The sequence below is a fragment of the Anolis carolinensis genome, chromosome 4 (assembly GCF_035594765.1).
Source record: "Anolis carolinensis isolate JA03-04 chromosome 4, rAnoCar3.1.pri, whole genome shotgun sequence".
Classification (NCBI taxonomy): Eukaryota; Metazoa; Chordata; class Lepidosauria; order Squamata; family Dactyloidae; genus Anolis; species Anolis carolinensis.
Window position 1 is genome coordinate 210158526 of NC_085844.1, and position 16862 is coordinate 210175387.

General features: G+C 38.8%; 1 protein-coding gene across 4 annotated transcripts in view; it reads left to right on the forward strand.

Annotated features, from left to right (window-relative positions):
* The window catches only part of sycp1 (synaptonemal complex protein 1), a 106309-nt gene continuing 89447 nt past the window's right edge, over window positions 1-16862 (forward strand). Inside the window, exons 1-9 of one of the 4 annotated variants that reach the window (XM_062978684.1) lie at window positions 1-250; window positions 1645-1756; window positions 2641-2757; window positions 3985-4060; window positions 4724-4770; window positions 5669-5833; window positions 10327-10394; window positions 11581-11654; window positions 14072-14130. In XM_062978684.1, the coding sequence (XP_062834754.1) occupies window positions 2644-2757; window positions 3985-4060; window positions 4724-4770; window positions 5669-5833; window positions 10327-10394; window positions 11581-11654; window positions 14072-14130 (603 nt within the window). In that variant the 5' untranslated portion in view covers window positions 1-250; window positions 1645-1756; window positions 2641-2643. The remainder of the gene's footprint in view (window positions 251-1644; window positions 1757-2640; window positions 2758-3984; window positions 4061-4723; window positions 4771-5668; window positions 5834-10326; window positions 10395-11580; window positions 11655-14071; window positions 14131-16862) is intronic. The other 3 variants (XM_062978686.1, XM_016993358.2, XM_062978683.1) reach the window with 3 other exon arrangements.

A 16862-nucleotide genomic window follows, 5' to 3' on the forward strand; every position in this document is an offset into this window, starting at 1 on the left:
CCGTTGAATTCCGTTGGAAGCCTTGCTCTTTATCTTCCCCTCTCTCCCTTTCCTTTCAAAGTGTCGCGCTCCCCCCGCCCTCTCCATTCAAAATAATAACGGCTAGCGAGGGCGCGCGTGCACACAGGTGCTCGCTCGCTCGCTCCTGACGCCCCTCCCTCTTCCCTTTCTCAGCAATCTCTATAGACTGAGGCGAAGTGGAGGTCGCTTTTACGTACCCTTTATCAGCTGAATTATAAGGGTGACGGAGGTAGCCTTCACCCACACCCCTTTCTTGTGGAAAGTGGTCCTGGCAGTTTAATTCCAGGCACCAAAAATCACAAAAACAGATTATGTCTGGCTTCTTAAACTAATAAAAAAGGCGCCTTGAGAGTTCTCTTAGGAGGTCGAATTAATACAGCTTGAGGCCGCTTGATTCCCAAGGTTTCATCCTAGGGAATCGTGGGATCTGTAGTTTGCTGAAGACACCAGCCCTCTTTGGCAGAGGATAAAAAGAACTACAGTTTCCATGACTCCGTGGTATCCAGCCATGGCAGCGAAAGTGGTGTCAAACTCCTCTCATTCCACATTATAAATGCACCTGTGGGCTGTTTTTGTGTGAATAGTTCCCTGTGTCAAAAATGGGGTTGTTAAGGGAAACGTGTTGGCTGAGATTTAAACAGGCCACACAGCCATATAGCCCAGAATATCAAGGCAGAAAATCCCACAATATCTGCTTTGAACTTGGTTATCTGAGGCCCCTTCCACACAGCTGAATAAAATCCCACATTATCTGCTTTGAACTGGAATATATGGCAGTGTAGACCCAGTTCAAAGCAAATATTGTGGGATTTTCTGCCTTGATATTCTGGGTTATATGGCTGTGTGGAAGGGCCCTGAGTCCACACTGCCATATATCCCAGTTCAAAGCAGATAATGTGGGATTTTATTCAGCTGTGTGGAAGGGGCCTCAGAATGGGACATGCAAGAGAGTGTCACATGTGGAAAAAGCAGCCCATGCCTTCATGCTCAGACATCTATTTTGCTAGTATCCTTGGGATCAAAATGTAAAAAGGTGCTTTTATAAGTTTACTTATAAGTTCACACATTATTTTCAATTAAAAATATGTTTAAACATTTTTTCAGAAAACTCATGACAACATTTATGTTTTTTTTAATTATTTGCTTTATTTTTATTCTGCCTTTCTCCAGATATAGGCACTCAAGTTGGCCAACAACAAACATGATACAAAGCAGGCTTTTATCACTTTTATTTTTTTAAAACTATAATTTTAATTGAAGTTTTTATGAAGTAATTTAAACAGAAGTTGGATGGCCATCTATTGGGGGTGCTTTGAATGCGATTTTCCTGCTTCTTGGCAAGGGGTTAGACTGGATGGATGGCCCGTGAGGTCTCTTCCAACTCTATGATTCTATAATGTTTATATATATATATATATATATCACACACACACACACACACACACACACATATACACATACATATACATTTTATCGTAATGTGTTAATTTTATTATCACTGGAAGTCACCTTGGGTCTCATTCTTGGAGAAACACAGCATATTAAATAAATAAATAAATAAATAAATAACGGACATATAAAATAGAAGGGATGCACAATTGTTTTTCTTTTTAAAAATTACAGGATTTGGTCCAATAAAGGAAATGATTGAAGAAGTGGTAGAAAATAAGATGTTATGAATGAAGGACGACATTCTCTGAAGCCTGTGAAACATTTAGTGAAGGAATGAAATAGGGTGATGATGTCATTAAAATCTTCCTCTGAAAGTGGTTGTAGAATGAAAGCAACTGACTGTTACTGTTTATTATTGCTTATATACTTGATGACATGTTTGTATATGGTGATTTAGAGTCAATCTGTGAGTTTTACAATTTAGATAACAATAACGAGAAAAGAAAACAAAGACGCAGTTGATACATACATTTTTTTTCTATTACATTTGCTTGCAGCAATCTCATTGGATTGAACTGGGTTATCTGCGTCCACACTGCCATATATTCTAGTTCAAAGCAGAAAATGTGGTATTTTATTCAGCTGTGTGCAAGAGGCCTTAAAATGTAGCAAAGGCAACTATATAGTGTTTTGGGGTCTTCATGTTAATTATGTTCAGAAAGGCCCTGTCTCCCACCATAAGGTCCATAAAAACACAATCACAGTATACAATAATAACTCCAGAGTTTACTCATGAGGTGAGTTTACTCATGAGGTCAACAATTTTCTGTCCAGTAAGTAGCATTGGCTGTCTGCAATGGGGGCATTGCGTAGGTAGGTGGTAGCTAGTCTCTTGTGTGCCAGTGATCAGAAAGAAAGAGTCCTTTGGCATATTTTAAAGACCACAGCCATGTGCCATTTCAGTAAATTATTGAAGTCTTCTGAACAGCAGTGAGTTGAGTAAATCAGGCACTGCTTACTTTGGCTATTCAGTATGCTCCCCTTCTCAGTCCATATGTGGCATATTGTGAGCTTTACTATCTTATGCCATAGAGCTATTTTAGGAATTATTTAGAGAAGCTGTTTACATTAGTCTGAGGAGTCTGAAAAGACACAATATAATACCTTTATTGTTTAAATATTTCTATTGGTACTGAAATATTGTTTCTTCTGTCTTTATTCAATCAGAAAATGGAACAGGAGAAATCATACAAATTTAAATTATTTCTACCACCAAAACTGAATAATGCCCAGGTATCGGCTGTCAAACCACAAACACACACACGAGATGGGGAATTTTATCAGGTAATTATAGAATATATATAATGATAGTCTAACTGGTGAACTGTTGCCAATATAGTGTGAGAATTAGGTGGATCTATAATTGGTTGATTGGCAGAACCTAGAGTGTATTCAGCAATGGTTGCTTCTCATCTTGGAGAGAAGAGACTAGTGAGGTGCCTGCGGGTTCAGTCTTGGGTCACCCCTTTATAAATCACTTGGAGAGATTTCTAGTATCACAGAGGAGAGGATCACAATTCAAAATGACCTAGATAAATTGAAGAGCCAAAACTAACAAAATGAATTTTAGCACTAAGGAACTCTATGCAGGATTCAGAATACAGAAATGCAGAATGGATTGCACCTGTTTTGAAAATAGTACATGTGAAAAGGACCTAAAATCTTAGTAGACTACCAGCTAAAGAAGAATCAACAATGTGATAGAAATGTCATGTAGCGAAAGGAGCCGGCATGTTTCTTCTGCTCCAGAAATTAGAATAGAAACCAATTGATTCAAATTACAAGAAAAGAGATTCCATCTAAACATTGGGAAGAAACATTTCCTTTTAAGAGCTATTCAACAGTGGAATAGTTTGCCTTGCAGAGTGATGGACTCACCATCCTTTGAGGTTCTTAAACAGAGGTCAGAAGGCCATCTTTCAGGAGTGATGTATCTGTGTATTCCTTCATAGCAGGATTTAATGATGGATGAGATATGGGTGAAGGAAATGTTAGTCTGTTCTGTTAGTCAATAGAATAGCCAGTGTTGGTTTGGAACAATTGATTTTTGAAGTGTGTTGTACACCCTTATAAAGGATAATCTTTCCATCTTAGATTATGCTCCTGGACTGAGTGCTGTTCTTGAAGTGCCAAGCAGCTGATGTTCCTTTGCCTTGTTAACCTGATGTACCTGCTGCATCTTACTTAGGAAAGACAAATCTGGATATAGTGACTATATTTCAGTTAGATGACTGTAATGAATTTTACATGGTTCTGCCAATGAAAAGCACTAGGAAGCTCCAGTTAGTGAAAAATGCAGTTTTTGGAGTATTATCTTCTGTGTACTACAGAGACCATATACTGTACCACTGCTCTTCAACCCACTGTTCCTGTTCTCAATTTGTTTTTGAGTAATAATAACAAGAATGTACATTGTTTGGAAGGGGGTTGTAGCCAGAATAAATGCTTGAAATAAATGGTAAACCCTAATAATTTCATATATTTTATACCACTATTTGATTCCTTCCCCAGAATTTTAACAAGGGAATTGAAGATGATTACAGCTTGCCATTTGGGATGAATACTTCAAAATATATAGATCTCACAAGTAGGTATTAAACATGGGAATACAAAAATGGTTAAAAGTAACTGTTTATGATTTCTACAGTATTTAAAACCAAACTTCTACAGTTGGCCCTCCACATTTGTGAGTTTAACTGTTGATAATTTGATTATTTGCAGATTTGATTAATATATTTGCTCAGTCTAGGTCCTTCAGCACAACTCTGTGGTCAACTGCTGCCAGGGGTCATAATGGAAGACCTAAAGCTTACTGGAGAGAACACTTCCCTAGGCATTTGTAAGTCCTCTGGCACTATTCTATTGTCATGTTCTGGTGGAAGTTGACCATAGACCTTTGCTGGAGGACCTAAAAAAGTGTTTTTTTTTCAGGTTAAAAAATTAGTATTTGCATTTTTTTTCCATTTTGAGGGGGTCCTGCACCCGTAATTCCCATGAAAGTGGAAGACCAGTTGTAGTTTTAAAGTGGTATATTCTCCTATACATTTGATAACTAAGAATGCAATATATCTATTTTATATTTATTTTGTAATCTATAATACTTGGATGAATATGTACATAGCAATAAAATATGTTAAAAGCAAAGTAGTTCACTTGTGATTTTGTGGTATCATGCATACTTTCTAATTAGTTGTACCAGTGTAATCCATTTATATTGAAATAAGCAATATAAAATTTTACTTTTTTCTAGAACCAGTTTCACAGAACATGAAACTTGTACCTGAGATTGATCAGGAGGTCAGTTAAGAATATATATGATGAAACATGCCCAAGAATGTATTATTAACACTATAAATATGCATTTAAATTACACCAGTTTCACTTCTGTTCACCATTCCCCATGATAGCCAAAACATAAAAAGGTAAAGGTAAAGACATACACACATATATATTTGGCTGGTGTTACACTTTTAAATGTTCCTGTTCTGACTTACATACAAATTTAGCTTAAGAACAAACCTTCAGAACCTATCTTGTTCTTAACCCGAGGGCAGCCTGTCCTGAGTTTCACCATTGGTCCAATTAGGCAATTCTTGTTAGTTCTGACTGAAAACAACTCCCTAGTGATTCAGACAGGATTGCTGGTATTCCTTGGTGGTCTTCCATCCAAGTACAAATAAGACCAAAACTGTCTTAATTTGTAAAGTCAGAAAAGATGAGGTGTTTTGGATAGTATGATGGCAGACAATCAAGTTCAAAAAACATTACAATAATCAAGAATCTACCCCTGGCCACCATTATGACCATTTTCCTGCAATTTTTTCTTGCTCTGTATCTTTTGGTGTGCTCTGAGAAGGTGTGGAAGACTTTGCAAGATATGGGGAAGAAATAGGCTGCAGCTTTAAGTATGTTTGACCTTTCTGGAGAAAATATTTCATGAAAATTGGCCCCCAGATTAAATTTTGTTGAGTCTGGGGACTAGAGGGCTTCTGCGGGTTTCCAAGGGTAACACTTAGGGGCCATTTTGCCCCATTCCTGAAATAGCCAGTGGGTACTGAAATGAGATAAAAACTTGTTTCACTAAAACTTAATAGTTGAAAGGTTTTTTAATGAATTTTTGTGTGTGAAATAAATTGTTTTCCAACTTTTTAATTCAACTGCATTTGAGTTTAAATTGTTGAAACTGCTTTATTAGAACATGGATACAGTGACTGAACTTTATTCAAGACTTTACAAGGAAGCTGAAAAGATCAAGAGATGGAAAGTCACTGTAGAATATGAAGTCAAGGAAAAGGAAAGAAAATTACAAGAAAATAGAAAGATTATAGAAGCCCTACGCAAAGCCATCCAAGAGTTACAGGTAAATATTTACTGCATTTTGAAATGTATATTTTTTAAAATACAAGAATAATGAACGTTCAGGTTTTCTGACATCATTTTCCACAAGGAGTTGAAAAAAACCCTACTCAATCCTTTCTTTTTTTGGGGGGGGGGATAAGTCAGGATTAAGAATAGAACATGCTCTTACCTTATATACATTCAGTCTTCATACTCATTTGGGATCAGGTGATTTGAATTCAGAGTCACTTGGTTTTAAGTGAAAGGAGGGACTTGATGAGAATATGAAAAATAGACACGAACCTCCGACTCCCAATAATATCTTAATTCATGCATTGTACGCTTTTGTACCAAAGGCCCCCTGGTGGTGCAGTGGGTTAAACCACTGAGCTGCTGAACTTGCTGACCAAAAGGTTGGCGGTTCAAATCCAGGGATCGGGGTGAGCTCCTGCTGTTAGGCCCAGCTTCTGCCAACCTAGCAGTTCGAAAACATGCAAATGTGAGTAGATCAATAGGTACCGCTCCGGCAGGAAGGTAACGGTGCTCCATGCAGTCATGCCAGCCACATGACCTTTGAAGTATCTTTGGGCAACACTGGCTCTTTGGCTTAGAAATGGAGATGAGCAGCAACCCCCAGAGACAGACATGACTTAATGTCAGGGGAAACCTTTACCTTTACTACCCTTTTGTGGATATGGATGGGCATGAATGGTGTAACCGTTTTGTGCTCCCACTAAAAGAGAGCACATTCTTAAACTGGTTTTCCATGAAATTAAAAGTTATTTATTTAATTTATATCCCATCTTTCTCCCAATAATGGGAATGAGTACTTGTACTTAGTATTCACACCTCATGAAGCTGTTCTAAGATTAATATGAAATAACTCCAATTTTACTAAGCTACAAATATTTGAATTTATAACTATTTGCATAAAATTGGGAATATAAAATGGAAACAAGAATAGCATCTAAAATCCTCCTTAATTTTTAAACATATAAAATCTAATTGCATTCAAGTTTTTTAATTTATAAATAAGTGGCAAAATAGTAGGTGGCTATTGTTGAAGTGGGAATGATTGTATATAGAGTTGTTTAAATGTCATTGAGTTATAGTGTTGCAATGTGAGCTGGAGATTGCATCATGCTGTCTGCTGTCCACTATGCGAGTGTGTAAAGAGTTAACTGTGTATTGCATCAGACAGCAGAGGTGGTTATAAATAGCTTGCTGTGTTATCTGTTCTTCCTCTCTGCCCTCTGCTCTCTGCCTATTTGCACTCTGTATGTATATGTCATCTTGAGAGTTTTCCGTTTGTCAGTAAATCTTTTGTAGAAAGCCAAACAGGCTTCAGCCTATTTATTGGTGCCAGTGATTCTTCGTTGATCTTCCGCTGCATGTATGTTTATCCAAACCGCGCGCTCTGACAGCTATTTCTTCCTCTTCCTACCAACTTATTCCTTCTATCAAAACAGTTTAGTGCAAGAAGAGTATTGCAGTTCTTTCTGCAAAAAATTGACCTGACAGGAAGAAAATTTGTCTATGATACAGCTGTCTTTTACCAATGTTTTTGGGCATGTTTCACATGTTGGAATGCAGTTTCATAAATGAATTTCATTTTGATTTTCAACCGTATTACACATTAAATTACATTATTTTATATTATATCTGAATTACATCTCACTTGGTTATTACCACAAATAATCTTGTATAAGCATCCTTCTCTGAAGGGTTTTAAGCAGAGGCTGGATGGTCATCTGTCACAGGTACTTTGATTCTGTGTTTCTACATGGAAGGTCATTGGACTAGATGGCTCTTGTGGTCTCTTCCAACTCTAGGATTCTATGATTCTTCATCCCACTGAACAGGTCAAGTGTTTGGGAGAGTAGGTTTACCATTCAGTTTAGGCATATTCCGTTTTGAAATTAAATTGATGATTTTCCTACCTTCATGACACACTTTTCACTATCTGTTTTACTCAGGAATCCTTGATTGATTTTCCATAACATAGTTGAGATTTGTCCCCTCCCACTGTCCCTCCCCCCGTTTTCTTTGTGGGAATAAAAACCTAAAGAAAATTACTGACAGTAAAAGATAGCTGCTATTATGGAAAGTTATGTACTATTACAAATATTTAAAAACCATCAGTCCATAGCATCGATCCATGACACCATGAAGTGGTGTCAAAGTGCTGTAATTTGGCAGTGTAGATCAGTGATTCCCAACCTTTTTTTTTTTTTTACGAGGGCCCACTTGACCAGGGCTCACTTTGACCAGGGACCACTCTCCAACATTAGTATCAAAAGGATTACAGATCAGTTTCTGGTCAACTTTAGATTCGGTTTGGTTATTTGGGTGCTAATTCAGAAAACTGCATTGGATAGACCACATCAGCTCTAGTTTCTGATACAGAACATATGCCATCCAGTAGTCACCATCTGCTCACTCACAGAAAACCATATTTAATAATCTAGAGCTCATGTGGTCTATCCAATGCAATGGTCGGCTCTGCAGAAAGGAGCGAAAATAAAATAAATAAAGAGGAAGGCGGTTTGCGGACTGGATTTTTGTTCTTGCGGCCCACTGCTGGGCTGCGGCCCACAGGTTGAGAACCACTATTGGTGTAGATGCACTCATATACTTACCTACCCTGGTTCCCCAAACTAAATTAACAGACAAGAGCTATGCCTAACAGCAGAAATCATTTGTACTAGTGATCTTGTTTGTTAGATAGACAATCATTTGTAAAAAAAAAAAAAGGACTAGAATCCATATGAATCAGAATCAGAATCACCAGCATAACAGATCTCTTTCACCCAGTGCAGCTCCTGGCTGTTAAAGTGGATCGGAAGAAGGAAGAAATGAGCCTAAAGCTTTGAAACATTTTCAAGAGTTTTATTAAAGTTCAGTGTACTTCCCAGAGTGCCCTTCTTAGGAAAGAAGAGTCTGCCTAGGAAAAAAACCCACCCCAGCTTCCCAATCATTTTCAGTCTTGTGGAAGCTGCTCCGAGGAACTTAGTTCTCATTCAGTGAGATGGGACTTCTCAGCGGCCCCCGAGAAATCTCTGTTCGACCTCCCTTTTTCCTTCCCTTAGACCTACACTGACTCCATACCTGTTCTGAATTCATCTCCTGAAGTGCCTTTCAAACCTCAGCTCTTTCTCTGTATAGCAACCAAAGCTCATAGATGCAACACAATGACAATGAAAAGGCTCAAGTGAAGCAATGTGTGTATTTTTGAAAGAAAGCACAAGAGAATGCCTGGAATTGCACTGTTGTGGGATCCAGCGAGGTAGAAGGATGTGAGAAGGGATACAAAGATGAAAGAAGGGAAGAGGGAAAGAAGGGGTAGAAGGAAGAAGGGAAGGTATCAAAGAAAGAAGGGAGGGGAGAGGAAAAGGGGAGAAGAAAAGGGAAAAGAGGGGAGGAAAGAAAGAAGAAGAAAAGAAAAGGGGAAAGGAATGAGATTTCTCCAGGAGATGAAGACAATGGTGCCTTTCCTTCTGCTGCTAGAACTATTGGCATCCTCCTTCTCTCCCCCCCCCCCCCCCCGCTTTCTCCTTGAGAAAAAGCTAAGCAAAAGGTAATGGCAGAGCTTTTTCTTTAAAGGGCATTTCAGCTCCTCCCACAAATTGCGTAGCTGTTTAATTTTAAAGTGGAGAATGGGGAATTCATCACATGACAGAATTGGCCAACTTGCCCATCTCTATGCAGATAATTTACAAAAAGTCACTTGCTAACCAGTTTAGAAAGTGTCTGAAAAGATAACCTTTTAAGACACCTAAAAATGCTAAGATATCTCTACCCTACATTTGAAGCTTATGTCATGTGATGAACACAGCAGGTTGCTGTTTCTTAAGTGGGTGGCTCAGTAGAATTTAATGAATGTGATGAAGTGGTAAATTGACTATGGTATAAACCATGGATAAATTGAGGATTAGTCAATAGAGAAGGGAAAGGAACAGTGCTGCTTCAAGGTGGCAGAATCCCTTGGTTACTGCCTACACAATAAAAAAAGTTAGAAAAGCAGCATTGTTGTGGAAAAAATAGAGGGGATCAGTATTTCTTATGGATTTTCCCTGAAGGTACTAAACTTCCGGTTTTTGCTCTTCTACTCAGAGAAGGGGATGGCTTCTTTATTTATAAAAGTTAAGGTATAGTGTTTAGCTGACCTATGAATAAGTTACCCCAGGTTTTTGGGGATGATTTTTTGTCTACAGTCTAGACATATGCATGAATATATGCAGTAAATAAAATGCACATAGTTAATACATGTAATTTATAGACTGTATGAAAATCTCAAGCTCATTCATGCATGTCTTTTAAAAAAATTCAAATCCTGGCTTCTAATTTTGAAGTTTGCTTCTAGCTTTTATAATTTGCAGGTTGAAGATATAAATCAAGTTCATCATACTGCTCTCAAGTGTAATAAACACATATGTGAAAAGATAACATTTTGACAATTACAGAGTATTTGTTCATTCAAAACTATTTTTGTGTGATTATGTTTTATAAATTTAGTTTGAAAATGAAAGGCTAAGCCTAAAACTAGAAGATGAAATACATGAACATAGAGATCTTCTAAAAGAGTAAGTTTACTGTTTCAGAACAATGTACATAATGTATAATTAAATAAGCAAGTGATTTCTCAAAAGCCCAATGGTCCACAAATTTGGAATTTTGATATTACCATGTTTCATCTGGAACACTTGCATGTTTTCATAATCATATAGACTCTGATAGATCAACAATTAAAACAAGAGTAAATTGTGCTCAGATAAAGTATTGTAACTAAATTGCTACTCCTTCAAACAACTTAATTAAAGCATTACAAGAAAATGTACAATAATTCTGGAAGACAGATTTACAAAAGATTATCATTGTCTTTATCTTCATTACTGATAAATTCTAGAAGTGACCTACAATTAATTTAGCCCTCTAAATTTTCAGGTTGGAGATATGAGGAATATACAAGCAGTGGGTGCTCTTACTCCTCTGCCATCTTACTTTGTCAGTTGCTCAGAAGAATTTCAGGATCTTTTTACACAGGGCAAAAATCCAAGAGGAAGTAGGTTTCTGTCCCCACATCCTCCTACAGCCTGACCAGTACAGGCCCCTCTGCACAGTCTTCCTGATGTTTGAAAATGACGCATCAGGAGTACTGTATGGAGGGGCCTGTGCTGCCGGCAGGCCCCTCGTGTAAGTTTTTTTGGGGGAAATGGAGGGCTGGGGGTGAGTGGCTGAGGAGACCGAAGAACTAGGATGGCTTTGTGGATTGACCCCTGGGACTGCAAAAGGAGTCCCAAGGAGTCAATCCCCACAGAGCCCTCACCTGGAAAGATCTGAACCTCAGTTTAAGATCTGCATCTTTCCAGGTGTTTAATTAATGTGGAGTAAATTGGGAAAATCCAGTTTTCTCCACATTAATTCACTTTTAACTGAGGTATCATTTGGACACCTCAGGTAAAAGCGAGACAGGTCTCGCATTTTGGGCCTGTCTGGAAAGACCCTTCAGTTGCACACAATGCATTTAATGAGCCATGGAGTTTAATTATTATTTTTGCTATCGTGCTTATATATTTTTTGTACCAATAAGGCCCAAAGAGGAGATACTTGACTTCATGCTGTAGACTTTTTATTATAAGAACCAGCCGAAATAATTCCCTTTCTGGGATTTTACATATAGATTCATTTTCTTTGTAAGACATGAAATAGTAGTATCATTTATAACAGTAATAGTATTTATTATAGTAATATAATTTATTTTTCCTCCAGAAGCAACACAACAAGACATTTCTGTGACTTGCTGAAAGAAAGGTTTATGCAGTCAGTGGAGAAATCCAACAAATGTAAATATCTTTGAACAGTGTTTATATAATTGTTGGTTATTTGTGTTATTGTGGCTGCATTGCCATCTAATAAAGTGTAGACAGTGCAGTGGGCTTTTCATAGGAAGTTGTATAATATTTTCATAAACTGTATATTGCTGCTCATTTCTCCAGGATTTATAGTAATTCCTTGTTATCCATTAGTAAAGAATTCAAGGTACGGATTTTGACAATATAAATCAGCAAATGTTATTTTGGTTCAATCAAAATAGTTGGTTGGGGGTATTGCTACTTAGTTACATTGCTAGTCTAAGAGCTAGCATGGGCATGGGTGAACTTTGGCCCTCCAGGTGTTTTGGACTTCAACTCCCACAATTCTTAACAGCTGGTTAAAATGCCAATATTAAAGTGCCAAACTAAACAGCAATCAGTTTAATGGGTACCTTAAACGTTATCAAAGGCCTGCTTGAAAAGCCACATTTTTAACTCTCAGAAAGTATTGCAGTGTGGGGGCTTGCCTAATTTCCCTGTGGAGTGGTTCTAGAGCTGGGGAGCCACCACTGAGAAGGCCCTCTCCCTCGTCCCCACCAACCATGATTGAGACGGAGATGGAACTGAGAGGAGGGCCTCCCTGGCAGATCTTAAAACCGGCACAAGTTTATAGGGAGAGATGCGGTTGCGAAGATAGGTTGGACCCAAACATGTAGGGCTTTGTTGGTGAGAACTTGCACTTTGAATTGGGACTGGAAAATTATCAGCAGTCAGTGGAGGTGCTTTAATAGGGGTATGCTGTGCTCACAATAGCTAGTCCCAGTTAGTAGCCTGGCTGCCGATCTTTGCACTAATTGCAATTTCTGAGCTGTCTTCAAAGGCAGTCTTACGTAGAGTGCATTGTAGTAATCCATTCTAGATGTAAACAAGGCATCTGGAAGACCCCAGGCTTGTCTGCTTCCGCGGTGGGGGAAAAAGCAGGCCTTCCCGAGGCTGCAACAGCAGTAGCAGGTAGAAAAATGATGGACCCAGCACTCTGTCCTATGGAGGTGGTGGAGAGACAATTCCCCCCAGTTCGGCAACAGCAGCAACAGCGATGGTGGGGCGGTGTTAAGGCCCTTTTCAGCAAGGCCTGTGGCAGTGGAGAGCAAAACACCCCCCCCCCCCCCCAGTCAACAGCAACTGCAACAGTGATCATGGGGAGGGTGATGTTGAGGCTCCCAAAAGATGTTTAAAAGTTTTAAAGTTCTTTTTGGAGTCTCTCGATGTCCAAGGGGGAATAAAGCCATAAGCCACAAGCTGCGAGTTGCAATTATAACGGCGGCAGCGGTTCTCTACTTCATGTCCTCTCTTCTGGGGCTTTTCTTCCCTGTTCTCACCTTAGGCTGCACCCAGCCAGTCCCCAGGGTGTCCTTTGAGATCCTGGGTCCCGGCCAGGGCGGCTATTTTTGTAGGAAGATACAGGGAGGGAAGATGATAGCACATTTCAAATCTACTCACAGAGCCTGGCGGAGGTGCTCTTGACGTCATCTTGCACACAACTCCTTGTGTAGAAAGGTCACCCTCCTTGAACATGTTTTAATTGTTTTTTGAACATGTTTTAATTGTTCTTAAATTGTTGTTGTTGTTGTATGCTTTTTTGATGTATTTATTGCTGTGTTTGCATTTGTTTTTACTGTTGTATTTTTATATTGTTTGTAAGCATATATGTTTGTATATTGTGGTCCCTTTGTAAGCTGCCCCGAGTCCCCTTGGGGAGATGGGGCGGGATATAAGAATAAAGTATTATTATTATTATTATTATTATTATTATTATTATTATTAATTTGCCCTAGTTAAAAGTTGAAAAGACCATGTTAACTTAACCAGCCCGCTCGCTCTAAAGATTGGCTGGGTTGGCATGTACGATTTTTTACAGTAACACTACATATTAATGAATACAGAACAGTTATGAATTATAACTCTAGGAATCTCTTAGCATTCTGAGTTTTTGTGAGTCTTAGGTGTAAAAATGTAATGTTTGAAAACAGAGCCGGTCCTAGGTATTTTTCAAGTGTAGGCGAACAGAATTTTGCCCCCCCCCCCCAAACCAATCACTGAAAAATAAAAGCGTTGGATAAGTAAAAATGTTGGATAATAAGGAGAGATTAAGGAAAAGCCTATTAAATATCAAATTACATTAAGATTTTTACAAATTAAGCACCAAAACATCATGTTTTACAACAAATAAACAGAAAAAAGCAGTCTAGACTGCGCCCCCTATGTTCCCCTATGTTTTGCGCCCAAAGCGACCGCTTAATTCGCCTCATTGTTGGACCGGCTCTGTTTGAAAATGCACCAATTGTTGAGGAATTACATTGGAACAATCATTGCTGTTTTGGCACTTTTAATCAAAATTTGTTACATATCAATATGCCTTGTCAGTTCTATGGTTAATTTTGTTTTAGATGAACAAGAGCGAGAAGAAACCAGACAAATGTATGTGGATCTTAACAATAACATTGAGGTAATATTCAACATGCAAGAATTATCATTTTTCTGGGTTTTTTATTCTGCACTAAATACTGTATGTAACCTATTTCTGTACAGAAAATGTTTTATGCACAAAACAATCATGTGTTCTGTGCTGTAAATGAGTGCATTCCAGAACATCCCAAGACTTTATTTGTGCCACACGTATATTACTGCTATAAGATAAGCTTTATTGATGGTAAGTACTACAGCAGATGAAATTTAGCAGGGAACTATCCACCCCTATTCATTGATGGAGCCCAGCATTCCTTCACAGCCATAAAAACGTCACCCATAAGAAATGAAATTAGTTTGGTTCTTGAAACAGACTTTGTACATATATGAGGGTTGAATGAAAAGTAATGCCTCCGTCTTCATTACTTCGGTTTGGATGGGAATATTTTAATAAATCAGATGCAGAAATAATCCACTATTCACCTTTCCACATAATCACCAGACAATTAGATACATTTCTGCCAACGATGAACAAGTTTTCTGAAGTTGTCACGGAAGAAGTCAACACTCTGTTTCTGCAACCAGCGTCTCATAGTACCCATCGTGCACAGATCTTCCGATAGCCAAGCAAAGCAATAATGTTACTCACACGTTCTTGTGAAATGCTGATTATGCTTGAAATTTCTCTCTGAGTGATACGATGAGCGTCCTGAATCAATCTTGTCAACCTTTTGCTTGTGAAACTCGGTGGTTGCTGTCACAGGACGTCCAACTCACTGCACTTTCTTCTTTCACCCTGGTGATAAGGCTCCTCAGCCCTTCCTCACTTTCGGACATCAGAGTGATATCATCTGCATACCTAAGGTTGTTAATCTTTCTTCCAGCAATTTTAACTCTGGCCTTGGAATCGTCAAGCCCCGCACGTTGCGTAATGTGTTCTGCGTACAAGTTGAATAGATAGGGTGAAAGTATGCAGCCCTGCCGTACTCCTTTCCCGGTCTTGAACAAGTCTGTTGTTCTGTGATCTGTTCTTACTGTGGCTACTTGGTCTTTATACAGATTTCTCAGGAGACAAGTAAATTGTAGAATTCACTTTGTTTGGTATTACATAGGGGGCATAGATTGCTACTAGAAGAACCAATTTGTCCTGGATGAGGACGTTAATTATTAGAATCTTACCCTCCTTATCCGAGAAGATTACCTCAGTGTTTAAACTTTTCTTAATATAGAATACAATCCCATTGGTTTTCTTGCAATTACATGAGGTTAATAACTGGGCCAATTTTTCTTGTTTTGGCAAATAGGTGTATTTTTCTGTTATGTGAGATTCCATTAAGTAGGCTATGTCAGACTTAACTTTCTTCAAAAAATGGAATACTCTCGCATTTAGACCCACTATTTAAATCATTAAGTTTGGTGCACATTTTACCAAAACCATGCCTCTCCCTACCACCCTTCTGGCTCACTTCCCCCCTGAGATAAACTTATGATCTATACATGTATATCATTCTCAAATAGTCTATTCTTTCTCAATTCCTTTCTCCACTTCTTCTCCCCTTTCTTCTGCATCATCTGGCACCCATTTCTCCTCCTGCACAGGCTCCTTATCTTCTTCTGCCTGGAACTGCCAAGTTTGCCCTAAGCTCGCTTTCTTATTTCTTCTTTGTCCTTGTCTTTCTTGTCTCTTTCCTCCTGACTGAAAGTATTCTTCTTCTGTTGGGATTATTGTTGATTATAAATTCAACATGAGCCAGCAGTGTGATGATGCAGCAAAGACAGCAAACGCTATTTTACCCACTTTGGTGCAGATTCCTGTCACCACCCCCCCTGAAAAACCCAGGCATCCACCCCCTCCCCAAACCCAAAATTTCCCCCTAAAAATTAAATAAAATGTACCTGGATGCCATAACTTTGTTTCTCATGCCCTCCTGGTAGGTTTTACTTTCTTTTTAGGGGAAAATTGGTGTGCTTTGGAATGGCATATGATTTTAATCAGGATGGCATGTAAGCAATTCTTCAGAGTGGAAACTGGGAGAAACTTAATGGTGGGAGGGAGGACTTACTTTGACTAGCTCCCCTTTCTCCCAGTTTCCTCTACTTCCACTCCTATCTACACAGAGATAGACCAAATGCAATTTTCATGGCTTCATATTGCCCCCTCCCCCCAGGGACAGCCAGGTTTTTAAAGAGCAAACACCGCTTTAGCTCTCCTCATGACACATATTATTCTGCACAATCTGACGTTCCCTCAGAATTTGTGCTAATTTCTATCTATACTGCAAAGATTCTCTGTGTCTTGAACAGTGAAAATTAACATACTAAGTATACATTGTTGTTCTTACAATGATGTTCTGTAAAGGTAGACTGCCGTTTGAGTTAGACTCAATCCTCAAAGGAAATGGGTCTTGGTAGTAGGTGACTCCCTCCTTAGAGGAACGGAAGCCATCATTTCCAGACCGGATGGGATGGCTCGAGAAATATGCTGCCTCCCGGGGGCAAAAATACACCATATCACTCAGAGGCTCACCAGGCTCCTAAAGCCCCATCACCCTCCCCACCTTATGTTGATTCATGTAGGAACTAATGACACTGCTAGGCATACTTTTCAAAAGATCACAAACGATTTTCGAGCTCTTGGAACAAAGCTAAAACTATGTAATGTACATGTGATCTTTTCATCCCTCCTCCTCGTTGTAGGACACGGCTCTACAAGGGCCAGAAAAATAGTACAGGTCAATAACTGGCTCAGAAACTGGTGTCAGGAGGAGCGTT